This window comes from Tachypleus tridentatus, chromosome 7, assembly GCF_004210375.1.
Source record: "Tachypleus tridentatus isolate NWPU-2018 chromosome 7, ASM421037v1, whole genome shotgun sequence".
In the NCBI taxonomy this organism is placed as follows: domain Eukaryota; kingdom Metazoa; phylum Arthropoda; class Merostomata; order Xiphosura; family Limulidae; genus Tachypleus; species Tachypleus tridentatus.
This window is the reverse complement of record NC_134831.1, coordinates 169,106,239-169,134,238: the sequence shown is the minus strand read 5'-3', so window position 1 is coordinate 169,134,238 and position 28,000 is coordinate 169,106,239. Positions and strand designations below refer to the sequence as shown.

General features: G+C 32.5%; 2 protein-coding genes and 1 long non-coding RNA gene across 4 annotated transcripts in view; 1 reads left to right on the top strand and 2 right to left on the bottom strand.

Moving 5' to 3' along the window:
* The first annotated feature begins 31 nt into the window (after window positions 1–31).
* Window positions 32–25,568, top strand: LOC143257188 (uncharacterized). Its single transcript, XR_013031730.1, has 4 exons — window positions 32–661; window positions 871–943; window positions 16,207–16,283; window positions 19,847–25,568. It is a non-coding gene; the product is annotated as an uncharacterized LOC143257188 (long non-coding RNA).
* LOC143257186 (uncharacterized) lies at window positions 6,661–9,589 on the bottom strand. Its single transcript, XM_076515552.1, has 3 exons — window positions 9,461–9,589; window positions 7,942–8,079; window positions 6,661–7,688 (listed from the first exon to the last, which is right to left on the bottom strand). The coding sequence occupies exons 1-3, from the start codon at window positions 9,470–9,472 to the stop codon at window positions 7,089–7,091; spliced, it is 750 nt and encodes a 249-aa protein (XP_076371667.1). The 5' UTR covers window positions 9,473–9,589; the 3' UTR covers window positions 6,661–7,088.
* LOC143257187 (uncharacterized) overlaps window positions 10,807–28,000 on the bottom strand; it is a 45,854-nt gene continuing 28,660 nt past the window's right edge. Inside the window, exons 3-4 of one of the 2 annotated variants that reach the window (XR_013031729.1) lie at window positions 26,523–27,857; window positions 10,807–14,921 (exon numbers count right to left, since the gene is read on the bottom strand). Coding sequence is in view for 1 of the 2 variants with exons in the window: in XM_076515554.1 (XP_076371669.1) it covers window positions 27,795–27,857 (63 nt within the window). In the remaining variant the exon portion in view is untranslated. Of the gene's footprint in view, window positions 14,922–22,096; window positions 27,858–28,000 lie in introns of those variants that run through there. The other variant, XM_076515554.1, reaches the window with a different exon arrangement.

The following is a 28,000-nucleotide window of genomic DNA, read 5'->3' as shown; positions in this document are numbered from 1 at the left end:
AGGCCACGCCCGTCCCACACACAACGTCTGTTTCTCCAAATCGATTCTAAAAGTGATTGGTGAATGATACGTATCGTAGTTGTAGGCTTAACCTCTATGTATATTAAATTAATTTTTTTGAGTGTTAAAAAACTCGAGTGATTTCACATTCTGTAGCCCTTAAAATCGACCATAATTCAAAGACAAGATATTCTTACACCATAAGTATCGAGCACAAGGTCAACTGAATGAGTCTCGGCAAGGTAGAAATAGCTGTTGAATATAAAAAACAGACCACCAGGTGTCGTATCATACCAAAACACGATTAAACAAAAGAAAAAATTAAAGAACCAAGGAAAACAAGTACTAAAAACACGACAAAGATACTGTCTTTTATCTGTGTTACTGCAAAAAAATGAAACTGTAACGTTGGACAGCAGCCAAAATTGCTTACAGATAGACATGTGTATTGTCTTATAGCAAAGCCACATCAAGCTATCTGCTGTGGCTACCGAAGGGAATCGAACTTTGCAAATCCGAAGACTTACCCTTGTCCCATTGGGAGACTATATAAGTAACCACCAACTGACTCAGCAGTAAACACGAAGGCTTACAATACTACAATTTGGTTATGATTCCTGAGACAGCGTAGCCTATTTTACAGCTTTGTGCTTTAAATAAGGTTGGTATAAAAAGATTTTCGCTGCATCTTTATACTAGCTTTTAATATCAGTTTTACCATAAGGTTTGTTTGTTGTTTTTGTTACTGTTTTACTGTAAATAATTGTTTAGTATTTAGTTTAACACGAACGGTTCTTTATTATTTCTTTTATCGAACAAAGATAAAAGTTACTGTTCGACACTTCTTAATTATTTTACTGTTTGTTTCAGAGCAAAGCCACATTGGACTATCTGCTGTGTCCACCATGGGAATTCGAACTCCAAATTTTAGCATTGTAATTCCGTAAGTAATTCAACAAGTAAGATTTCAATAAACTATGAAACTCATGAAATTTCTAATTACCTGATTTTTTATAACTTTGTTAGAAATTAGTAATGATTTTCTGACTTAAGAATCACTTCGTTGGGTAAAGGTTGAAATACAGTTGAGAACTTTATAAACATAACTGTCGTAGACTATATTTTTTGTATTCCTTATCTGAGACGCTGTTTATTAGTTTATTTATCTTCGCTCTAAACACGGTTATATTGGTTTTACAATAGTAAAAGTGTTAAGTGTGATAAAGCATGCAAGCGTAAGATATGGGAACAGATCAAACGTACTGGAACATGCTCGTCCAGTCATCTTTTTGTAAGACTTTAACAAGGACCAATGATGAGCGAAGACTCCATGTAACAGGGTTTTCGTAAACTGAGGACAGCTGAATAATACCTGCTTACAAATTAATTTTGGCTTTAGTCTGCTGTAGAACTGAAGAAACAGTTAACTTATTATCTCATCACTAGTTCTGTGTTTTTTTTTGAAAGCATAGTTAACTATTTTAATTGTCACTATAATTATGTGTGCTGTTTTAACAATTAACTATTTTAATTTGATATATTTTGGTTTAGGTTTCATAGTTTCGTTAGGATCGATAAACGTGTATAGTTAACGATGGCGTAATGTAGGTAAGTTCATGCATAATGAAGTTTAAACAGATAATACAGTACACAAACAAACCCTCGGTGGATTCAGCAGATAGTCCACTGTGGCTTTGCTATAAGAAAAAAAAACACACACACATAAAGAAATAGTGCAGACTTACACTCCTCGTATAATTTCCATGGTGAAGTAATTCGTGATGACGAGAAACCCACTTGAAGATGACCTAAGAAAATCAAAACGTTGTTCTCTGCTTTATTAGTAGAAGTGTTAATACCTATACCAGCCGTTCTGAGATACAGATATTGAAAATAGATCATGATATCCAATTAAAACTAGTTTCCATAAACACTCTGGACAAACTAACAAATCCTGAAATTATACTAATTCATTTCAATGGCACTAGATAGCACTACGTGTATTTTTCTGCTATAAAAATTACAAAACTATTTATTAATCATAATTTTTACCTAACTACAAATAAATATTTATCCTGTTTGTTGTTTAAAATCGAATAAGCCTTTAAAAGTACTTCGTAATTACTTAGCTCTCAATAGACTTCACGAACGTTTTCAATGCTACAGTATATTTTATGCAATTATTTTACGTATTTATTTACCACTACAGTAAATTTTTGTTTTGGAATTTCGCGCAAAGCTACTCGAGGGCTATCTGTGCTAGCCGTCCCTAATTTAGCAGTGTAAGACTAGAGGGAGGGCAGCTAGTCATCACCACCCACCGCCAACTCTTGGGCTACTCTTTTACCAACGAATAGTGGGATTGACCGTAACATTATACACCCCCACGGCTGGGACCACTACAGTAAAGCGTGAAATACAGTTGAGATGTATTTTAAACTTGACTGACGCCGACAGTAGTTTCATTGAAATTAATAACAAACAATCAACGAATATCAAAATTTACAACTTATAACTTATATGTGAGAAAACAGTACAAACAGCAAAGATAAAAATTTAAAGATTAGAATTAATTGTGGATGAGTTTTGTCTGTTTGTTACATATTTTAACATTTGTAATTACTGTATTTGTAAATAGTGTCGCGTATACAGGTAAAAAAAAATGAAACCATAACGCAAAGGTTAGCGTTACGCCTGCCCACAGTGTCACAGCGGTATGTCTGCGAATTCAAACCGCTAGAAACTAGGTTTCGATAGCCGTGGTGGGCAGAATCTAGATAGCCCATTGTGTAACTTTGTCCTTAATTTCAAAACAAAGAAACAAATCGTAAGGCATACTCTTTTACATACCAGTGTAGCATGATATACCGTATTTTAAGCCTTGTAAGATGGGCTTTTTCTTTAAAGATACCTTGAAAAATCCCCATGCGTCTTCCTAGACAAAAGTGATGGGTTAAGGCAAAAGGTTAGTTTAGGGTCTACTCAAAACAGCCTCTCTTGCAGATCGTAATCTCATTACTTACCAATAACATGTATTTTCAAAGCATAAAACATTCAATTTAACTAATATTGTCAATATACTGTGAAGAATATAATGTATTTAACTGTATTTACTCAGTAGTTTGCTGAGTCAAAATATTTCTTTATTAAAACTGTAACTGTCTTTCCAAAATTAAATGCGGTATATCGTTAGGCTTAGTCCTCTACATACCAGTGTAGCATGAAATATCGTTAGGCCTACTCCTGCACGGTTAGTTGACATTTCAGGAAAGTTGATGTTCCACTTTTTTTTGTCAGATAGTAGACCTTTGCACGTACCGCGTTAAAAACAGTGAAATACACAAACAACATGTATAATAACTATTATATTACTTTTATCCAACAAATATAAAAAATCTTCCTTCTTAATTGCGCAGATATCCTACCTGCTTCGCGCCATAAAACGACAAACCCACCCACCCCATAACACCATAATTAGTTTTTCCGTTAGTCGCCACCATTTTTATTAAAGTTTGGGAATCACTGCACTGTTGCCACGATTAATTTTCGTCCAAGAGCCTATATACCATATATTTTTATTAGTGGATAAAATGGTTTATTTTTATTCCAATAATTCTATGTTGGCTATATTTTATTTGACTGTATTCTTAAGACAGCTGGTATTGGCATTGAAACTTTAATTAAAATAAAGTACAGTACAGAACGAGAGTTTGAAAACTTTCTTTGTTAACCTGAAGGTGACCTAAAAGGTCGAAACGTTGTTTTGTACTTTATTTTAATTAAAGTTTTCTACCCATACCAGCCGTCTTGAGAATACATTTTTACTTCAAGTAGGTTTCTCATCATCACGAATGTTATTTGTTTGTTGAATTTCATCCAAAGTTACTCGAAGGATATTTGTGCTAGCCGACCCTAATATTAAAGTGATAAACTATCTAGTAAACACCATCCACTAATAATTCTTGGACTACCTTTTACTTGTGAATAGTGGAATTTACCATAAAATTATATAGTTCCCACAGCTAGCATATTCAGTGACAGGAGTGGAATTCGCGACCCGTAATTTGTGAATGGAGTTCCCCAACGACGTGGCCATGATATATTTCTTATAACTTTATAAAAGCAAAATAGATTTAGTTACGAAAATATTTACCACGTAATATTCTATAGTACTGTCTATATACGATATTATTATTCTATAATATGAATGAAAGTCATATAGAACTTGTCATCATTATTAACTGTTACTTAACAAATTTTTTTGATATTTTTTTCTTTTTAGTATTAACATAAATAAGCGCTCAATATAATTTTAAGAACCTTGTATTAACTTTCTTTTGGTGTGTAAGGTGTCATAATAATGGTATTATAATCAAATGCTTGGGCATGAAAAAGACAAAGTCCAGTGTGGATCTTGTATTAACTACATATACTTCTGTCCTTCTGAAAAACCAATCCGAGACTTTTTAAAGTCAACATTGAAAGAACATTTTGAAAAATAAAAAGTATTAATTTAGCATCTTCTGATAACATTTTTTAAACGTTTCCAAGTTGGTTTTAGCGAAAGCTACACATTGGGTATTCTTCAGGAAATCGAATCCCCTCTTTTACGTTGTAAGTTTGGAGATTTATCGTCCATATACCAAAAGACGCCTTTGATTATTGTGTGTGGTTAAGCACGAAGTTACACTGTGGGCTTATCCTGGGTATCAAAATCCGATATTTAGACTTATTATGTACTGTTTCATACAGTTTAAATAAAACTGAAGTTGTCTGTTAGTTTTATGTAAACTAATTAGATTAAATACGTATTGATAAATCACAAACAATTTGTTTGTTTTGGAATTTTGCACAAAGCTACTCGAGGGCTATCTGTGCTAGCCGTCCCTAATTTAGCAGTGTAAGACTAGAGGGAAGGCACCTAGTCATCACCACCCACCGCCAACTCTTGGGCTACTCTTTTACCAACGAATAGTGGGATTGACCGTCACATTATAACGCCCCCACGGCTGAAAGGACGAGCATGTTTGGCGCGACCGCGATGCGAACCCACAACCCTCAGATTACGAGTTGCACGACCTAATACGCTTGGCCATGCCGGGCCCATCACAAACATAAATATTTCGTTAACAGTCATTTGAAACCTAATTTTCAACAAATTAGTTGCATTTTCTGAAACTCCATAATACAAAAGAGTAGAAGCGAATTATACAATAAAACCTTATATAATAAATATTTTATATTTTATATAATAAAAAGTTATAAAACACATATTGAATATTTTGTATAATAAAACTTATAGAATGTATACTTATTATCTGTCTAAATATTCCAAAATTGTGTCAAGTTTTTACTGAAAAATCATTTTTGGGAGAAGTACTAAAGTTTGTTTTTTGAATTTCGAGCAAAATTACACGAAGACTATCTGCGCTAGCCGTCCCTAATTTAGCAGTGTAAGACTAGAGGAAAGGCAACTAGTCACCACCACTCACCGAACAACTGTTGGCCTATTCTTTTCCCAACGAAAAGTGGGAGTGACCGTCACATTATAAGGCCCCCACGGCTGAAAGGGCGAGCATGTTTGGTGTGACGGGAATTCGAACGCCTGCCCCTCGGATTACGAGCAGAGTGTATCAAAATTATATTTTTTGTTTGTTATTAAACACAATACTATAAAAGGGCCTATTTGAACTCTGCAACCGCGGGTATCGAATTTAGGATTAAGCATTCTAAGCTGAAAGACTTACCATTAAGCCGTCGAGGGTGGGTGGGTGTTTTCTCATAGCAAAGCTACATTCAACTATCTGCTGTGTATACTGAAGGTAATTGAACCCCTGATTTTAGAGTTGAAAATTAAAAACTTACCGCATTTTTAGAATATACTCAAACAAAACCTAATTTGAGTCAATGTTTTAAAGAAGTAAACGCTAGTATTAATTCAGTTGAGAAATTCGTAATAATGTTTTCTTGTTGAAGAGTCCTCCGCTGGTACAGCGATAAGTCTTCGGATTTACAACGATAAAATCAGGAGTTTGATTTCCCTTGGTGGACTCAGCAGATAGCGAACTGTGGTTTTCCTATAAGAAAACGCACACACATGTTGAAGAAATTCGTAATAATGTTTTAATGTTGTTGTTTTTTTTATTTCGCGCAAAGCTACATGAGGGCTATCTGCGCTAGCTGTCCTTAATTTAGCAGTGAAAGACTAGAGGGAAGGCAGCTAATCATCACAACCCACCGCCTCTTGGGCTACTCTTTAACCAACGAATAGTGGGATTGACCGTCACATTATAACGCCACCTCGGCTGAGAAGGCAAGCATATTTGGTGCAACGGGAATTTGAACTTGCGTCCCTCGGAGTGCGAGTTGAGCGCCTGGCCATGCTGGGCCTGTTTTAGTGTTGAAGGAATTCGTAATAACATCAAAGTTGTCACTAAAGGCTTTTGTTGCTTTATGTTTGTTTAAAATTTAATTGCAATTTATTGATTAAAACATGTAAAAGGCTTTTGCAAAAGCATTAAATATAACGGATACCAAAATCATTTGAGACTAATAGAACTAGGGATGGCTTTTCTGCCGTTTTACCCTTCCTCTCAAAATACCATAAATATACATATTTTTGAATAAATAAAATAAAAATATGTCTATAACAATGTGCAGGATAGTTGAATCGTTTATTGATAAAAAAGGATTGTATAATAATAACATAAAAATATAACAACAGTTCAATTTTTAAAAAATAACAAGAAGTTAAGATGTTAATATTATAATATATTAATTATAACGTTTTAATATGTTAAGCAATACATATTTCTAAAAAAAAATACATATGAAAAGCCGCGAAACATCAACAAGAGAAAATCAAAATGTTTATATATTTTTTTTGGGTTATATTGAAGCCTTTAAACGCATTTATGTATTTATATTCTCATAGTGTAAGAATCTCCATGTATTAAAAGCAAAATAGAACAAATGCAGAAATAAAATAAGTGACAAAACATTTCTGACAGTTCCAAGAAGTGAACTGTGTCGTTAAACTTTATAATACATTCAGTAGGACGTGTTTTCACCATAATTCATCCAGCGAATCAATATTTTTCTAAGTCATGTGAGGTCACACTTGGAAAACGAGCACTGGTCACTGTAAAAGGCGAAACACCAACTCGGTCAGAACTGACAGAAGGACGTTTAAAACTGGTCACTGTAAAAGGCGAAACACCAACTCGGTCAGAACTGACAGTTCCGTGAGGCAACACGGCCAGTCTAGGTGGACTGACTGGTCTGAGAGAAGAGGTCCCAGGGTGGGGCAAGGTTATATGGGACGGAGCGACAGGTCGAGGATGTAAGAAACGACGAGGTACACTGAAACTGTGGTCAGCGGGCCCTTTGAACCCAACAGCTTTGACTGGAGCAGAATAAGCGTCCTGAATGTGAGATGGAGGTTCTTGGGCAGTAATCTCGACGTTAGCTGGGTTAGCGTTAGTGAGGCCAGGCTCGTTGGATTCAATTGTTGCCCGGAAACCCTCAGCGTCAGCCACGTATTGTACCTTACGATAAAGCCCTAAACCATCAGTGTAGCCATAGCTTCCCTGGACATTGCCGGCCTCGTCTCCTGATTCTTCCCGCTCGTGAGTGTTCCCAGCATCATCTTGAATCTGATAGCCAAAGTTGAAAGGCTTTGGAGACTCCTAAAAAAGACAAGAAAACAACTTAACATTCTGTAATACAGAACAACGTCTTGTTAAATAAACCACTTATTATAACGTTATTACGTCACTAGCACACGACTAAGTGAAGTATTTTTATTTTAATAGCGAGCCCATAAAAAGAAGAAATACCAATATCTAACTTAAGAAAGTGTAAAAATCTAAGGTTTGAGTCTTTAGGTTGTAATTTTCACAAATTTGGTTTGTTTTGTGAAGTCGCATGTGCACTACGCACTTCGAATACGTCAGTTCCGATGGCAGCTCTTGCCTTGTACACTTGGGGTGGGTGATATGCAGGAACCGGAAGTGGGACTCCGTATGTCTCTGTTCGAACAGATGAGATGGAACAGGCCAAGAGAAATATTAGCGCGACCTAGTGTACATAAATCATAACATACATTGAATTATTTGACAGAATAATGTTGAGTATGATCTACTTTCAAAATATTTAGTTTTATTCACTGATTAAATTCAAGAGTTACATGGTTATCACAAAAATTGGTATATATTAATGCTACATATATGTTACTTATAACACCAAGTTTCATATAGATTAACGTTACTTATAACATCAAGTTTCATATATATAGCTTAACGCTACGTATAACGTCAGATTTCATATAGATTAACGCTACGTATAACAACAGGTTTTATATAGATTAACGCTACGTATAACAACAGGTTTTATATAGATTAACGCTACGTATAATAACATATTTTATATAGATTAACGCTACGTATAACAACAGGTTTTATATAGAATAACGCTACGTAAACACTACGTATAATATCAGGTTTCATTTAGAATAACAGTATACAAAGTTACTAAGAATGTTACGTTTCATATATTAGTAACCGTACCTGAAGAAAACATATTAATGTTCTGTCGAAACATGACATATTTTGAACCACCTTTCTTATACCTATAAATCATTGTTTGCCTATTATATCAGCATAATATGCTTCATTACATAAAAATACTTATATAACAATATGCAAATAAAGCAGCATCTATGTAACTTAACAGTATTTAATTTGCATCATTAATACATTATGGAATACAGTCTGGTTGTTGTTCCTAAATATTAGGTGTATTCATGTTATTAATATACTCTGATAATAATTTCCAGAACCTACTGTTATTAATGCATTATCTAACATTTCTGTCGTCACTTGTTTTGGCCATTGTTAATAACAAAGATACATAACTGGCGAACTGTGCTCAACCCACCAAGATTGTCAGAACCAAATTTTTAACATCGGAAACCGGCAGACTTATCTTTAAGCCACTGGAGGGCGTAGCTCCTGTCTGTGATGTGTATTTGTATAGTTTGTAGTACAGTCTGACTATAGATTTTTGACAACACGTATTAAAAGTAAATCGTGATGTACTTCTATACTCTTGGACAGAAACACTGAATGAGAAGAGTTTGGTTGAAATTCATCCAATAATCCACAAATAGGTAATTTTTGAGGACATCTTATTACTACCGGTAGGTAGCGCAATTACAGAATATAAACTTGCTGAAATAAAGTATAGAATCACTAATAGGATAAACGAGTTCGTAAGAAAACAGGTTTAAATACGACACTGTGACTTCTTTAGGTTTTCTGTGACAATGGACATAAATTGATGTATTCATCTATCAATATTAAGGCTAGTTCTAAAGCACAAAATAGTAGCACTAAAACCTAAACTGTTTGTTTATCTGTGAGAAACATCGTTTACTTTTAAACAAGGAAGTCAAACCTACCTTTAAAAACATTTTCAGAAAAACTGAGTTCTTCGAAACTCTTACTGTATAATAATTTATTTCTCTGGTCTCTGGTCCTTTCTCGAAGGTTTATATACTCAGACATGTAGGGCAAAGAAAGGGAAAGAGAAAAATCGACAAACATTTTTTCTTCTTCTACATTAAAGCATCATCTAAACTGGGCCACTTGTATTCTCCTTTACTCACCTTCCCCCGAGGGGTCAACAGTACAATAATGAAAGTGCTTCTTCTGAGTTAATTCCCCAAACTATAGGGCGGAACAAAGTTTCCTTCTTTTTTGCCTCGAGTTTACTAGAACGTCTGCCACCGAGAGTAGAAAGAGATCTACTGCAGAATGAAGCTTTATTATCATTATTATCAATGTATTATTATTATTAACCATTTTCTCTGTCTCGCCTAACGAGAAAATTCCATGGAAAAAGAGAAAGTAAATGAATAAATAAGTTATTCTCCAATCAACAGATGGCGATACTCAACAATATATATCGGTATTTTTAATTTCTTTGACTAGAACAAATTTGGTAATGCGAAATAGTAATCGCGCCATAGCTACTCATAGAATCGCTCTTAGGTTGTTTTGTTTTTCAAATACAAACTTTTAGCTCATAGCTTTATCTCTTAAGCGAATTCAGATCTAGTTACAGCTGCGGCTGTTGAAGGTTCTCCCTTGTTTTGCTATTTACTTTAATGTCTAGTATGGTGGTTGATGATTAAAGTATTATCTGTATAGAATTTTTTTTTTGCTAAAAAAGTTGCAAAATACAAAATAAACACCTTATCAAATATCACAAGAAATCAGAAGAAAACTAAACTTTCAACACGTCACACAAAGCTACCCAATCGGCTACCTGTGCTGTGGCACCACAGATGGCTACCTGTGCTGTGGCACCACAGATGTCGAAACTCGGCTTTTAGCTAACTAAACGTAATGCCGCACCACTAAGGAGAAACAACGAAAGGAGTATTACCTTATTAAATAGAAAAGGAAATGGTAAAAAAAAAGGTGTTTATTGCATCAAACAGAGAGGGTTACAAACGTGAGACACACAGGATTGTTTCATAAATAACTTGGTTTCTGTAAATTTTATACCCCTGTTTTTTCCTTATTAATATCAAGTTATAGGAGAAAAAGTTTCACAACTTTGTTTGAAACGAAAACCTGTTCAGTTATCTAAATACAAATATTTGAGTAGTATATTAAACATTCAAAAGTGAAGACTTAAGACGGTTTTTGAGTAGTGTATAAAATTTTCAGATGTGAAGAGCTAAGATAATTTTTAATAATAAATTAAAACTTCATATCCTAAGACAGTTTTTGAGTGGTATATCATTTTAATGTGGACTAGTTTTGTTACTTCAAATAAATAGCAGTTCAATGGGAAGTAATTGTGTAGTTGACAAAAACTGTAGCACATTTTACTCGGATCAATAGTTTGTGACTTCTCTGGAATCACAGTATATTCAAATGTAATTTTGTTTTCTGTTCACAACGAATATATAGTTAGACATGATAGCAACAAATCATAGACAACTTTAACGATTCTAACGAGTGTTTATAAGTCACAAAATGGAACTGGAATTCTCGAGCCATAATTCTCCGAGTGAGGGTGGGTGAAAGATGGGGTGAACTGGTAAATGTCTGACCCGCAAAATATTTTTGATTTCCACGAAACTGTCGCGTTCGTGTCACGTTAAAATTACATTAGCAGGTGTAAAGCTGTAATTCAAGTCGTTGAGACAAAAGCCGACATGGGCGTATGTAAGTCTCCGGTTACAGGATACATAAAATTATTTGGGTGTTGTTACAGTTTCTCCTTTTTAATTAGCTAAAAACAAATACTCCCAAATTTTGCTCTTATTAAAGGACGAAGTATAACCCATTTTCTCGTTTTGGGAAGCCTTTTTACAGCGTCATTCGAAAGTTGTTCAAACGTTACATAATAAACATATTAGAAGCACTTTTACCTAAGTGATTAATCAGCTACGTTGAGTAAAACGGATTCCTTACTGTTTAACAATATTTGTTTATTGTATTTTGATTCTATACTGTTTAAGAGTATTTGTTTGTTGTATATTGATCATACATTATTTAACAATATTTGTAGTATTTTGATTCTATACTGTTTAACAATATTTGTTGTATTATGGTTCTACACTATTTAACAGTATTTTTGTGTTGTATTTTGATTCTATACTGTTTGTTTCTTGTATTTTGCATATACTATTAATAAAAACCATTACAAGAACTGTGTGAACCAGAGAATTTTACTCAAAAGATAGCATTTGTTTCATGTTTTTTGAAGGTAAGTACGAAGCTACACAATGGTCTATCTGTGTTCTGTTCACCACGAGTATCGAAGCGTGATTTATATGGTTTGTAAGTCTGCAGGCATACTGCTGTACCACTGAAGAAAACAGATTATAAGGAAATATATCCAACACATACTTAACTTCTATTTACATATACTGAGTTTCACTTATTTATCGATAGCGTTTCTGTAAGTGTAGTTTTATTGTTTCTTCTGAAGATATTAATGACCTGTATTTACCAGCAACTATTTTAAATAGCTTCGAAAATCAGTTTCTTTTCGTTTTGAACTCATCAAGTTAAAGGCAACTTAGCGAGAAGTAAGTCCTAAACAGTTGATTTACACTTTATCTGAAAGTTATGATTTTATACTAAAAGAAAATGATGAAGGAAGAAATCATATTCCATTGTTAAAATATAAGGTATTTCTTAGTTATGGTTACTCTTCAATTTGTGCAAATGGAGTATTCATAAGTTATGGTTATGTATCACTTTATAGGTGGAGTAGTTATTAGTTACGGCTGTGTACCACTGTTTACAGACACAGTATTTCTAAGTTGTGATTGTCTATCACTGTTTATAAGTTGTGTATTTATAAGTTATAGTTGTGTACCACTGTTTATAGGTTGTGTATTTATAAGTTATAGTTGTGTACCACTGTTTTTAAGTTGATTAGTTATAAGTTATAGTTGTGTAACACTGTTTATAGGTGAAGCATTTTTTCTTGACTGCTGGCAATCTCAAGTTCGTCTTTTGTTAAAATTTTCCTATCATTCCTTTGTTTGTTTTTGCAACTTTTTGCCATATGTATTATGCAACAAGCTTTCACTTAAGGTGTGTGCGTAGGACTTCTTTGCCTAGTCACACAGAAAACACAGATATGTCGCAATAAATGTTTTTTTGTGTGGAAGACATAAGAAAAGAGCAATGTGTCTCCTCGTGGTTTAGGGCATCCAGTTATATACAAGTTTCCAATGCTTGGTACATTATTGGATGTAAGCTGTAAGAAGGCTGAAAATCTCCTACTCTGGCCTTATATAGATGAGAGAAAATCATAAACACTTGCATTCACATCAACTCCCTCTGACACAAACTTCTGCTTTAAAAAGTATCTACCAAGTATCAATTTGGGAAAACACTTTGGAGTCTAATCCGCAGTTTCTAACCCCCATTGGAGATGAATGGAAGATGGCTGCTTATTATTAACCATGGATGAATAATTTTCTTGCATCTCAGTTTATCAGGCAATTGATGAGTGTAGGGTGAAAAGGTTGTTATTACGTAATAAAGTGGTCATTTTCTGCTTGCATCTTTTTCTTATGCACGCGGATGTAATGAACAATGCACGAACAAAGATGTTACAATCTTTACTAATAAAGAGTTTTAAGTTATGTTTCAGTGTTTTAATTTAAATATTAGCCAGAGACCGCATAACGTTAAACTTAGATAACGTAGAATATTCTAGATTACATCAGGAAAATAGAGTAACTTAGACCAATATCTAGGAGTGAGGCATTAGATATAAATTAGCAGTAAGAGAAACATTAAATAGTATTACTCTTTACTTACAAGAGCGCTTGTTATTCAATGAAGCTTTTAGTTTTACTGAATTACAGAAAGAAATAGTGTAAGTTATAACGTATATTTGGTTATGAAACTGTGCAAATAAGTTTTTAATTACTTGCGGTTCCATTAGCGAAGAATTTTCATTAAACATCATGTGCAAATTTAGACGTATAAGCTACAATAGTGTACATATCAAGACAGCTTATAGAAACGTTAAGGAAGAAATAAAATAATTTATTATCGTTGCGTGTACGGGCCTTCGCATTACTCTTACCAAATAATCTCTTTCCAATGAAAGAACAACGTTACAACAATGTTTTCAGGTGGAAAAAAACAATATAAAGCAACAACGTTATAACAGTGTTTTCAGGTGGAAATAACAATATAAAGTAACAACGTTATAACAGTGTTTTCAAGTGGAAATAACAACCTTAAGGAACAAAGTTACAACAATGTTTTCAGATGGAAATATCAGTCTTAAGGAACAATGTTACAACCAACAATGTTTTTAGGTGGAAATAACAATCTCAAGCAACAACATTATAATAGTGTTTTCAAATGTAAATAACAATCTCAAGGAATAAAGTTACAACAATGTTTTCAGCTGGAAATAGCAACCTCAAACACAACGTTAAAACAATGTTTTCATGTAGAAATAACAGTCTCAAGGAACAACGTTACAACAATGTCTTGACAAAATGAGTTTCTCTTTTGACTAGTTTTGTTTGTTTTAATAACTACATTCTTGTTCAGTTTGTGTCTCTTTTTTGACTCCCAGTTTGCCTCTGAAGAAAATATGCCCACCTTTAGAAAGCGCTCGAGTTACAGTTAATTGTTCTTCATTTCTACTATATCTTATACAATTGTATAATCAAAACTTGTTGAATGTTAATAGGTTTATAAATGTATCATTACCATCATATAAAAAAAAAAAAAACTATCAGCTAGTTATTGTTTTCCAATAATCAACCTCAAAACAAACCCTAATAATCTACAGGACGATAATTACTACCTCATTCTGACATAGATAATTAAATCGTGGTAAATTATAACTAAATTAGAAAGGGAAGAAAAATATCAAACTGTTAATTAAGCAAAATTACAAAATCATCTAACTGATAAAATCCTATTTTGAATTTTAGTATAACAGTGAAAACAATGATTTGTTCACATTAGGACAAATTTTACACCAAACATGTTACTCAGAATTAATATAAAAACAAGACTTACCAAAAAACAACAGATTTTCCAAACAGTAAAATTAAAATTTAAAATGTGTTTGTAGCTGTATTTACAATTTTAACCAAAAAATTATCGTAGGAGTCTTCATAATTTTGAAATGATGGCGTAAAGGAAGGGTAACTAGTGAAGAGCACCCACAGCCACGTTTCGGGTTATTTCCTTCTTACCGAATAATGAAAAGTAACAATCATAATTATATCGTATCCACAGCCCTCAAGTGCGGAGTGCATTTGTGCGGCAATGAGATATGTATTTTTAAATATACAATCCGTCCACGCTAGCTACTTTACAACGCTAGGTCTATCGATCTCTGCAGGTTTGCGCCTAAAAAACAACAAAAAGAAGACGATAGCAGCATAATAATAAGAAATAATTATCGAAAGATTACATAAATTTTAAAACTTCTTTTACTTCTGTGTAATCAATACGAATTTAATTAATGAAAATCATATATTATCAGCTGTTAGACGGTGCTGTTAAGTTAATGAGTAAACCTTTATTTATTTATAAAGTGATGTTGCGTTTGGTAGTTTATTACACATTCATGTGGGATAGTTATATATTCAAAAAACAAATTTCCTCAAGGCGAATTATTGTGCTGAAAAGTAATTATAATTATGTCTAAAAATAAAGATACATCTTAAATTTTGATTCTTGTGTAAACTATAAATGCTCTGTTAATAATAATTAATGTATTCTAACTCCCAAATTTTGATATTATTATAATACGAATCCAAGAATAAGTTCACAGTAAATTAGTAAGAACAAACGTTCAGTAGCGTAAACATAGTACACTAACTTAACTTCAACAACAAAGTCTAGTAAACATTATACTGGTAACTCGATTTCAACAACAAAGTCCAATAAACATTACACACTAATTAAACTTCAACAACACAGTCCAGTAAACATTATAATGGTAACTCAACTACAACAACAAAATCCAGTAAACATTATACAGTTCCATATTCTCTTTTTTATTAAATTTACTTTTCTCCTCTGTTTTTTCACTTCCAGGAATTTAAAAATCTCAAAATTATTCACTAACTTTTTAGGCTTATTTGGAAGAATGTTTACTTTTCTGTTCCTGTCATTAATGTACACAAAGTTGTTTAAGTATCTGTACACGGATTATAAAGAAATTAGGTATATTAATACCTGAAGACAGGAGTACCTATCTTTGATGAAACATTAATTGATTCAGTAGATGTTTAGTGGAGACACTGTTTTTTGCACTTATCTAAGGTATGTTACACTGTATTAAGCAGAATATTTTTGTAATTATTGATGATTATCTTTTTTAATGAGTAAATATTTATCTTTCATTTTGGAATAAATATATCAGCTTCATTATATCTTATTTAATTCTTAAAGTATAAGAAACCATGTAATATTTATTAAACTTATTATGTTTTGATCATTTACCTTTTATTGTCATATATCCAATAAATATATTCCTCTTTGTATCTATTACCATTAAAATAGTTTTGAGTTTTTAGATTTCTTTATATGCTCAGTTCCTGGTCAGGAAACAACTTATTTAATACATGTACTGTTTATTCTACTTGAAAATATTGTTTTTATGTGGTGTATCATTTTCTATTTGCAGAAATAGGTACTTTGTTAAGTTTTGGCAGCTCAAATCAGTGATGGTGTTCTTTTGGTGAAGAAGATGTAACAGATACTGTAAGTTGAAGTAGCATTTTCGTTTATGGAAAACACAAATTGGATTTTAAGTAAAACAAATCATTTCAGAGTAAAATAATAACAAAGTTTAAAATTAAAATATACACAGTATTATGTAATACAGTATAGGCTGGGATTGTGGTCTTTAATTTCTTTTTAGTAACTGTTAATAGGTCTGAGTTTGTAATGTTAAAATGAAGTTTATAAACATGGTAACCTTAAGTCAACTACATAAAGAAAAAAACTGCTGTTAGAAGAGTATAAAGGGTCTGGTCAAGTGGCTAAAGGACTGTAATATTTAAGTTTTGGCCAAAGACAGTCTGATGTTGTTTCTCCAACAAGTGTTTAGATGGGTAGTTGAAACATATCAACATATTCATGTTATCCCTGTATACAAGTGTTTTATTATGCTATATTTAGTATGTAAGGTTTTCAAATTAATTCATCAAGGATTATAATAGAAGTCTTGAAATTTGTTTTACTCACAATGACTCACTTCTACACACTGAAATGCTATTTCCCTCATGTGTCTGTATATGAGATTTGTATGCTACTAGCCTTCAGTTAACTCACACCTAAATTAACATGTTAAATGTGAACTGTGCTGGTGAGTATATATCAAACACACATTTGTAAAATGTATTTATTAATAAGATCCTAGCTTGCAGTTTGTTACTGAAGTGCATATGGTGGCATTTTGTTTAATTTTCTGTCCTTTATCTGTTTGCATTAACTTGTGAGTATCAGTTGCCTGCAACTTAATGTTTTGTAAATTAGTTGTAAGATAAAACAGAAGGCTGGTGTATTCCAGATATCCTTCAAGTGTTTAAATTGAAACTCAAATTATGCAATGAACAATCTGTAAAAAACTGATTGGATGATTACCACTGAATATCATGTATTGTAGGTCTCACAGTGAATCTATAAAAATGTCTGTTTAAAGTTACATTGTCATAAAAATATGTTAAAAGCAGGACTTTGAAGAAAAGGGTAAATTTCTTCACTGTATTAGAAAACTAAACTTATAAAAAAACATCTGATAAATTCACAAGTGTTTTGGTAAATGCAAGAAATCTGTTGTTAAATAATTTTGTTCAGGCAGAAAAACTATAATAGTGTATATATTTCTGGTCAATGAGCATATGAAAATCTGAATTTTCATGTTCCAGTTTATTTTTAAGCCCATTCTTACGTGAAACAATATCTAGGTTGTCTGATACTGATTTTTTTATTCTATCAAAAAACTGTTTTGTGAACAAACAAATGATGAGATAATAAAATATGATATATTTTTTATATATTGTTTTACATTGTTAGACTGCGGACTTTTTCTTTTCTGTTCATTAGTTTAATTAATCTAACAATAAGATTCCAGGATTAGTTAACCTAACAATAAAATCCTAGGATTAGTTAACCTAACAATAAGATTCTAGGATTGGTTAAACTAGTAATAAGACTCTAGCATTAGTTAAATTAACAATTGGATCCTAGGATTAGTTAAACTAACAATAAAACTATAGGATTAGTTAACCTAACAATAAAATTCCAGGATTAGTTAACCTAACAATAACATTCTAGGATTAGTTAACCTAACAATAGTATTCTGCGATTGGTTAAACTAACAAAAAGATTCTAGGATTAGTTAACCTAACAATAGAATGCTAGCATTAGTCAACCTAACAATAAGATTCTAGGATTAGTTAAACTAGTAATAAAACTCTAGGATTAGTCAACCTAACAATAAGATTCTAGGATTAGTTAACCTAACAATAAAATGCTAGAATTAGTCAACCTAACAAAAAGATTATAGGATTAGTTAATCTAACAATAAAATGCTAGAATTAGTTAACCTAATAATAACATTCTAGGATTAGTTAACCTAACAATAGTATTCTGCGATTGGTTAAACTAACAATAAGATTCTAGGATTAGTTAACCTAACAATAAAATGCTAGCATTAGTCAACCTAACAATAAGATTCTAGGATTAGTTAAACTAGTAATAAAACTCTAGGATTAGTCAACCTAACAATAAAATACTAGAATTAGTCAAACTAACAATAAGATTATAGGATTAGTTAATCTAACAATAAAATGCTAGAATTAGTTAACCTAATAATAAGATTCTAAGATTAGTTAACCTAACAATGAGACTCTAGGATTAGTTAACTTAACAATAAAATCTAGGATTAGTTAAACTAACAACAAAATTCTAGGATTATTTGCTATAGAGGGTAGAGTTGTTTATTGAGGACATGAAATCTAAGGTGGAACAAGATAAACATTGCTATAGAGGGTAGGGTTTCTTGAGGAAAACAACAATAAATTTGTGTATCTTCTAAATCTGGACACTGTGAACTGACCATATTAAGAAAGTTAGTTACTCGTGTATCTTTTAAACTTAACATGGTAGTGATAATATACATGTTGAATTGTTGAAAGTCTAATGAAGTTCTTCCTTAATCATACTGCTTGAGTATAACATAGACGTTTGTACCTGGGCTGCAGATAGGAGAGCAAGGGATGTAATAATGCTGTACTTCTTTCTGCTAGTGATACTACTATACTCCCTTGTATTAGTGATGCTGCTATACCCCTTGTGTTAGTGATGCTGCTATACCCCTTGTGTTAGTGATGCTGCTATGCCCCTTGTGTTAGTGATGGCTCTATACCCCTTGTGGTATTGATGCTATATCCATTGCATTAGTGATGATGCTGTACTCCTTGTATTAGTAATAATGCTATACCCCTTGTGTTAGTGATGATACTGTACTCCTTGTATTAGTAATAATGCTATACCCCTTGTGTTAGTGATGCTGCTATACCTCCTTGTGTTGGTGATGTTATACCTTCTGGTGTTAGTGATGATGCTATACCCCTTGTGTTAGTAATGATGTATGAATCCTTGTGTTAGTGATGCTGCTATTCCTCTTTGTGTTAATGATGCTGCTATACGTCCTTGTGTTAGTGATAATGCTATACCTGCATGTGTTAGTGATGATGCTGTACCTCCTTGTGTTAGTGATGCAGCTATACCCCTTGCATCAGTGATGCTGTTATACCCTTTGTGTTAGTGATACTAAAATTTTAAAATACTAACAAAATATCTAGTATAAACTATGAGTACAATTAATAGTGTTTATCATTACGACTTATGAATAGGAGAAGTTCTTGTAACAATTAACTTCAGTTTATCATGGTTAACCACTGTAAATTATTCCCTCCAAAAATCAAACCCCAGTGGCACAGCAACTTGTCTGTAGACTTAATAACGCTAGAAACCAGGTTTCAATAGCTGTGGTGGGCAAAGCACAGATAGCTCATTGAGCTTATTCCCCTTGGTTCAATACACCAATATAGATCAGTTTGTCATAAATATAATTATCATTTGGTAAACAGTCTATTATGATTAATGAAAAAAAAAGAATCTTCATTACACTAAAGTATAGAATGAACTTATTAATGTCTTTGAATATACAAGGGTCGTTGAACAAACAAGTAGGCACTGAGGTGTCTTGTTTTTCCTTTTTCTCTCTTATTTTTTAAATCAATGTTGTTATTTAGCTCGACAGATGGCGCTACGTAAAGTAATCGTGGCAGAAATTTTGTTTGAAGGAAGAGGAAACAGCACGAATATTGCCTGGACTTCCAAAAGGAGTGTTTGGGTACAAGTATTCACCTTTGACTGCTAGTGTGAGAACGTTTTGAATTGTATTTCTAGGTTTAAGAGCATTCAGAGGTCTGAGAAGGCACGAGGATCTCAAGTTGATAACGTGACAGATTGAAGTAGTGATTACTAGCAACCAGTTCCAACATGTATTATTTGTTAAATAGCTCCCTTTAATGTTTAAAAGTATCCGTTGGTATTGTATTATATTTTTGGAACAATACTATTGAGAAGGGCTGGACCATTAGGTCCAGTGTCTAGATTAATTTGGATGTGGGAGAAAAACAAAAGCACCCATGTAAAGCCTACTTTCACAGAACAGATGCTAACTTTATCTGTCCTCTGATATAATATTTAAACCATCACAACTGTGAGAGCTTGGTTAATCTTTTTTTTCTTCTTCTCTGGTGATGTGTATTTGAGAGTAACACCTGTAACTGTGTGTAGAGCTGCTTTAAGTTTGTTTCTTTTGTCTTCCTTACTTATAAACTCACTAGAACCATTCAATGGCTCAGTGGAAGGTCTGTAGACTTATAATGCTAAGAAGCAGTTTTCTGTACCTATGGTGGGCAGAGCACAGATAGCCCAAATAATTGTAGGCAAGCTCAGTGAATCCGTTCCTTAATTAAGGAGGTTATTGGTTTTATGCAAATGATTTACGGCAGTGAATTTTGGAAGCCTTAGGGATAATCTAATTGGTCTGTTTTGTTGTAGTTTATTAAGGTTATTCTCTGTTATGTTATTATATGAGAGGGCTAATAAATATTCTATATATATATATATATACAGTTGTGATTAGTGGGTTTCCGTTTGTGATCCAAACAGCTGCTATGGTACGTATACGTTAGATTGGAAAATGGAACGTTAATTACAAAAGTTATGTTGAGTGGTAATACTAAATGTTTTAGATAATGGCTTAGTTACTTCATCTTGGGTTTTTGTATCAGCCTTGAAGTTGGATACCCATTTCATTATGGATTCATTGATATTCTATTGTTTTAACTTATAACTGATGTCATTGTGTAAAACACTTTTTTAACAGCTAAGAATACTCCTGTGTTAAGCTTTATTGTCATTAAGTGATTTGTGGACAGATTCTTTTAATTGTGTTCTTTTTTGTTTGTTTTGTCTTTGGAAGTTTGTTATTAAATTGTCTGTTTCATGAAAGAGCAGAACTCTGTTAGATATTAGTTTACCAAGACATATAAAAAAATTAATAATGCTGATGCTGTCAGGGTTAAGTTTATTATTTTGTTTCTTGGGTATAACAGTGATTATTGTTGGGTTTTTCCCATGTGTTCAGGTAGCATCCAGTTAAAAATGAGAAGTTGATTATTTATTAGATTTTATTTGTTTGTTGATAAATTATTGTGCAAGTTGTTGAATGAGAAACACAGAGTGTATTGACAGTTATTTAATTGGAATCTGGAGAATGTAGATTACTAAAGAATGTTTTGCAATAATTAGCCAATAAATCTCCCCTAGCTATAATATTGTTATGTTTTATCCAGTAGAATAGTTTGTTTGTTTGAAGTTTGTTTTGGAATTTCGCACAAAGCTACTCGAGGGCTATCTGTGCTAGCCGTTTCTAATTTAGCAGTGTAAGACTAGAGGGAAGGCAGCTAGTCATCACCACCCACCACCAACTCTTAGGCTACTCTTTTACCAATGAATAGTGGGATTGACCGTACATTATAACGCCCCCACCGCTGGGAGGGCGATCATGTTTAGCGCGACGTGGGTGTGAACCCACGACCCTCGGATTACGAGTCGCACACCATACCAGTAGAATAGATAATTGTTTATTTTTGTTAGCTGATAGTGATGTCTTCTGGTGAGACAGCAGTAAATCATCAGATTTACAATGCTGAAACCAGGAGCTTGATTCCCCTACAGCTTCGCTATAAGAAAAACATGCTGAATAGTGATCAATTTTTTTTTCCAGAATTCTTTAGCACCACAAAATTTATGCCAGTAACTAGTATGTTTTTTTATGTAATGCAAGCTGTTCAAAAGCATAAAAAAAATGTGTGATATAATCTTTGCTATGTTTAGAATCAACTGCTCAGATGTTACCTGTATAAATAATATTTAAAAGGTAGAAACAAATGTGACATTTATTTACAAACTAAAATTCAGACAATATATTTTCTGGCCAGAGAAAAAATATATATTTATTTATCAATTGAAAATACAGTTGTAGCTCTGAGTATTGTAAAACAGTATGGCACTCATACAGCTCAGAACAATAATTAGTAAGAATTTGTCTTTAATGTCAGTGGAATGTACTATATACAGTTAGGAATACATCACAATCATAAAATTATACTTATCTGTTCTATCAAGTTAGATGTTTACCTGACCAGCTTTTGAAGTTAACAAATTCATATGTATATAGAAACACTTTTATGCAAATCAGAACAAGATAGAAATGTATCAGAAAGACAATACCAGTATTGTTCAGTAAACAATGTTTAGAACTTTGATTATTGATTATATAGTTATATAAACATTTCAACTCACTTTATGAGTTAATACATATTTATGAAATGAAATCTCTCTTACTTTAGTAAGTTACTTGTAAGCTTGCCATTTCATTGAATGGATATGTGCCTCAGTTATTAGCACTAAATTTAGTGGAAGAACATTAATTTAGCAATATTAGTTAACGTACTGTTCAATTTACAATAGTAACTACTATTGTAAAAAGTAGTGACTATTTTAATGCTAAAAACCACAATAAATAAAGTCCTTAAAATAAGGAATTCCTAATCATAGCGAAAGTATTTTGTTTTATTTTTACTTTGTATTCTAGGAAAGCAAGTTATCTGGGTGGATGATTAAGTCACAATAGAATACTTACTAAAATTATAGAAATGAGGGCATCAAAAATAAACATACAGAAACTGCAACTGCAGCTGACCCCTCGTGGCAATTGAATGCAACAAAAGCATTAATATATAACCGTATCAGCCAATGGAATGGCAAATTAACACAGGGGGCATCACAAATAAAGACCTAGATACTTTATTTATTGTTCACCCTTTGTGGGAAGAAAATGCAACAAAAATATTAATTCAGCACATCATTAGGAGAGTACTACAGTTTTTGATAATACATCTTTGTTTAAATACTTCTCATGAACAACAACAGATAGAGAAAACCTCAAACACTTGCACCATTTGGCTAGTATCTGTTATTTTTAAAACAATAAAACACCATAGTGACACAAAATAGACACATCAAATATTTGTTTCAGTATAATTTCTCATGTTAGAAAAAGAGTTTGCGAAGTTCACCAGAAGTTAACTGAAAGTTTCCCATTTCTTTCAAATCAACTTTAGAAAAAGAAAATTGTATAATCATATTTTATGTAGTGTTTTAAGCTATTAAACAATGTCTCTTAATGCGTCTTTTGTTCATGATGTCTGCAATTGAGACACACAAACAAAACATTATTTGTCTTATTTTTGCTAATGGGAAAAAACATGCAATTCCAAATTAATTCTACGAGTATGTTCCAGACCTGTACATATCTCATGCTCAGAACTCTGAATTCTCATGTTTTAACTGAATTCTTGGCCCTTTATGTTCTCATTGCCCCAGATATATTGTAATTATGAAAATGTCTAGACTTCATGAAGGTACACAGAACTTACTAGCTCACATAATCAGTACCCCTGACTCATCCTTCTTCTAGATAAGCATTTTGTTACTACCATGTATACAAAATCCTCCATTACTTCAATGTACACATTATCCATGACTCATTCTTCTTCCAGATGAATATTTTATTACTACTATATACACAGTACCCCTGACTCATCCTTCTTCCAGATGAATATTTTATTACTACCATATGCACAATTACTTCTATTTACACAGATCTCCTGACTCACATATACAAAGCATCCCATAATTCACGTTTAGCTCACAGGATGGTCTCTATGTACACAAAACTATTGGTTTGTTCATTTGACACAGGGCTTATGATTAGTTTACATTGTGCAGATCTGATATTTAGTCTACCTGACACATAATTGATGATCAAACTAATTTACATAGCTCTTATGATTTATCTATCTGAAATAGAGGTTGCAGTTGATCTACCTGAAACAGAACTCTGCATACATACAAAACAACCTTAGATGTACAGATAGCCCCTCCTTCCTTATGTGTGTAGAGTATCTCTGAGATTTTCTTCCCACATTTCAATCTTTCCACATGCTTATTATTAGTTCTCCTTTCTTGCTCACTAAAACCCAATGTATCACAACAATAATGCTACTCAATAACTTGTTTATGATTACTTGTCTAGTTCTTTATATACAGACCTCTTACTATCATTAAAAATACATCTTACAGAATCCCACTGTACAGATACCCTTACTTTTAATACATGTACAGAACTATATATATAGAAGTCTTGTCTGCATATTTAGAGAAACTATCTGTCTCTATAGAAACATTTTCTTCACATACATCTTCAGAATTTGACCACATAGAAACCTTTACTTTTCACAAATCTACAGAATTTGACCACGTAGAAACCTTGACTTTTCACACATCTACAGAATTTGACCACATAGAAACCTTTACTCTTCACACATATACAGAATTTGACCACGTAGAAACCTTTACTCTTCACGCATATACAGAATTTGACCACATAGAAACCTTTACTCTTCACCTTTACTCTTCACGCATATACAGAATTTGACCACATAGAAACCTTTACTCTTCACGCATATACAGAATTTGACCACATAGAAACCTTTACTCTTCATGCATATACAGAATTTGACCACATAGAAACCTTTACTCTTCACGCATATACAGAATTTGACCACATAGAAACCTTTACTTTTCATGCATCTACAGAACTTGTCTACATAGAAAGCTTTACACATATAGTAGAACTTTATATAGAAATCTTGACTTTACATACATCTATAGAACATGTCTATACAGAAACAGTGATTTTACACACATCCAGAGAACTTGTTCGTGTAGAAACCTTGACTGTACACACATCTAGAGAACTTGTTCATGTAAAAACACTGACTGTACACTCATCTAGACACGTTTGTATAGAAAGTTTGATTTTACACACATGTACAGAACTTGTCTAGATAAAACTTTTACTTGACACACATCAACGGAACTTGTCTATATGCGTATACACAGATATTCTCTCTATATAAAACTTTGATTTAGAGGATTCTACAGGACTTTTCTGTATAGAAACATTGGATTTACACACATCTAAAGAACTTGTTTATATAGAAACCTTTACTTTAAACAGATAGATAGAACTTGTCTATACAGAAACCTCAACTTTAAGCAGATATGAAGAAGTCCTATACATATATATAGAAACTTTGACTTTCCATGCTTCTAAAGAACATATGTAGGAAACGTGACTTATCTTACAGAAATCCCAAACTTCCATTTAATGCCAAGTTTGAAGTCCCTACTAAGTATGTATCTGGAACATGTTTTTAAATGGTTTTATATCTTACAGAAAAGTAAATCAATAAAGTATGAAGAGAGCTATGTTTTGTAAAGCTGTTTTTAAGGGTAAAGTTTAGCATTTCAAACTTATTGAAGCTCCATTTCGAACCAATCCCATCAGTGAACTTTGAAAATCAACTATTTTCAGAGGTCAAAGGTTTATGCAAAGTGTCTTACAGCTATAAAAATGTAAACATTGTTTATCCAACAATACTGGTTACTTCGGAAGCAGTATAATCACCTTATTAAATATAAATTGTTACTATTGTCTTGTGGCAAAGATAATTGGTAATAAATAGAAATTCTAAAATATATATTTGATTACAAGTATATATGTTTCAACTAATAATTTAAACTGAAAATAACACTATTATCATAATTATAACAATACTTCATAATTATTTATAACAATATTTTAGTTTTAAGATTATTGGTGCATTGTCAATAAGCTAGGTTTGCCTCAAATTGGATAAAGTTTAAATGAACACATGGAGGTATGTTTCTTACTCACTTACATTTTCACCCATACATATTGCTGTCAGCTTCAACAGTATCTAATAATCTTTTTCCCAAGTTTAATTCTGATAGTGGTTCGCTCCATCTTTAACATTCGGACCGATCGATTATTTTAAAAGTTATCTTAGTATATTCATATGTACAGTTCAGAATTACTTTTGTTGGTTTATTTCTTTCAAAATAAACTAAAAACTTTAATTAGAGAAAATGGTTGAAATTTGGTTGTTGAAAGCAATACTCACTGGGTTTTGGAAAGAAAACAACTATTCTACTAAAATATCTCCTACTTAAACCAAACATTCTAAACGTAGAAAATTTGATAATTTTCAAACCTTGTACGATAAAATTAAGAAAATTGATTATCAAATAAAAAAGTGTAACAATAAACGTGATTACAAGGAAACATACGAACGACTAGGTGAAATAGCTATTGGAAATACCTTTATTTACTAAAATATGTTAAGTTGGAACATTTAAAACTTAGAATAAGAATACTTTGCTAATATGTTTCTCTAAATAAGAAACAAACGGAAAACCACACACCTTTAGGCTTAAGTTTGGGATTCATCATTGCCAACCTTAAACCTTATTTCAATTTTGTCATAAAATAAAGGTCGTAAAGTTCGTCGCTTGACGACTGTAAGAATGGACAATGACTAAAAACAAGTCATCGTCATAGTAACAGCTGCTTAACGTGATGGCTGCTTTAGCTGCTAAGAAACGTACAGTTATACATTGATTAATAGATGTTACACTCACGTAACGATAAAGTAATACTGTATTGTACCACAACCACTACTTTCTATGACGCAACGGTGACGTAAACACCTTGTGTTCATATATACATACAAGTACGTATGAACCAACATTAGTTTAATGAAAACGATTTTCTTTCATTTAATCGAAGCTCTCTTTCTTACTGTTTGTAAATAAAGATTAAAACACCTTTAACAACTGACTGATAATTCAAACAGTAAAGCTAAAAAAAAAATCCCCCAAAAGACAAAAACGCAAATGTATTTTGAAAATGTGGAAGAGTATTTCGACAATATATTAAATATTTATTTATTTTTATTTCGTAGGTTGTTAGCCTATTTTTATGTTTTAAATGGGTAAGTAACATTAACACTAACACGATTGGTAGCACCTACAAGGGCTTTCCATACTCTTGATGAAAGATGATAACACCAAATAAAGAAAGCGAATAAAACAGCAACGGTATGATATATAGTATTTGACAAAGGTCGCTGAAATAGATTGAAACAAATAACCGCACATTAAGCCTAATTTTACATGACATCACAAAATTATTTTTCATAACTTACTCTCTGCAGTGACAAAATAAGCAATCGGATCGACAGTTTTTGTAACGTGATATCAGTATAACATACTTTAAAACGATTTCTATTGTAATGGCACGTAAGGTTGTCTTGACGAAATAAAAGACTAAAGTATACAAAAATACACGCGTACAGGTAAATGGCGTTCTTAAAATTATCTGTTGTCACTGGGAGGGATAAAGCTTCCTCTACAAGACTAAACCAGAGCACCGATCATGATAAACCTGAAATAATTAAGTTTTAAACAAGAAGAGAAATTTGAAAACAAAGAGAATTAAATACGAGTTTCTAACGATTAGTCATATAACTCGAATGGCTCTAAAGTTTTGAGGTTGTGAGATAATAAATTTTGTTTCGAAATAACTGGTAATAAAAATTAAGAAAATCAAAATCAAAAAGCTCGGATACAAGCTGTGTTGTGAAAATAACTTCAGGGATGGACTCTGGCCTGGGTTTTCATCTTGAAACATTTTCTTCAGAAGCGCCCTCTAGCCCATCTTAATAAAGCGTCAGCCAATACATCTAGATGGGCTTTCGTCTGAAAGAGAAAAACATCCATATAATCGTTGTTTCAAATTAAGTCATCTTTACCCAAGTCTAGCAATAATACAAAAAAAGCTCACTTTATGCAGAGTGATATTGCATACTAAATGAAGGGAAATATCCATTATTCCAAATTAA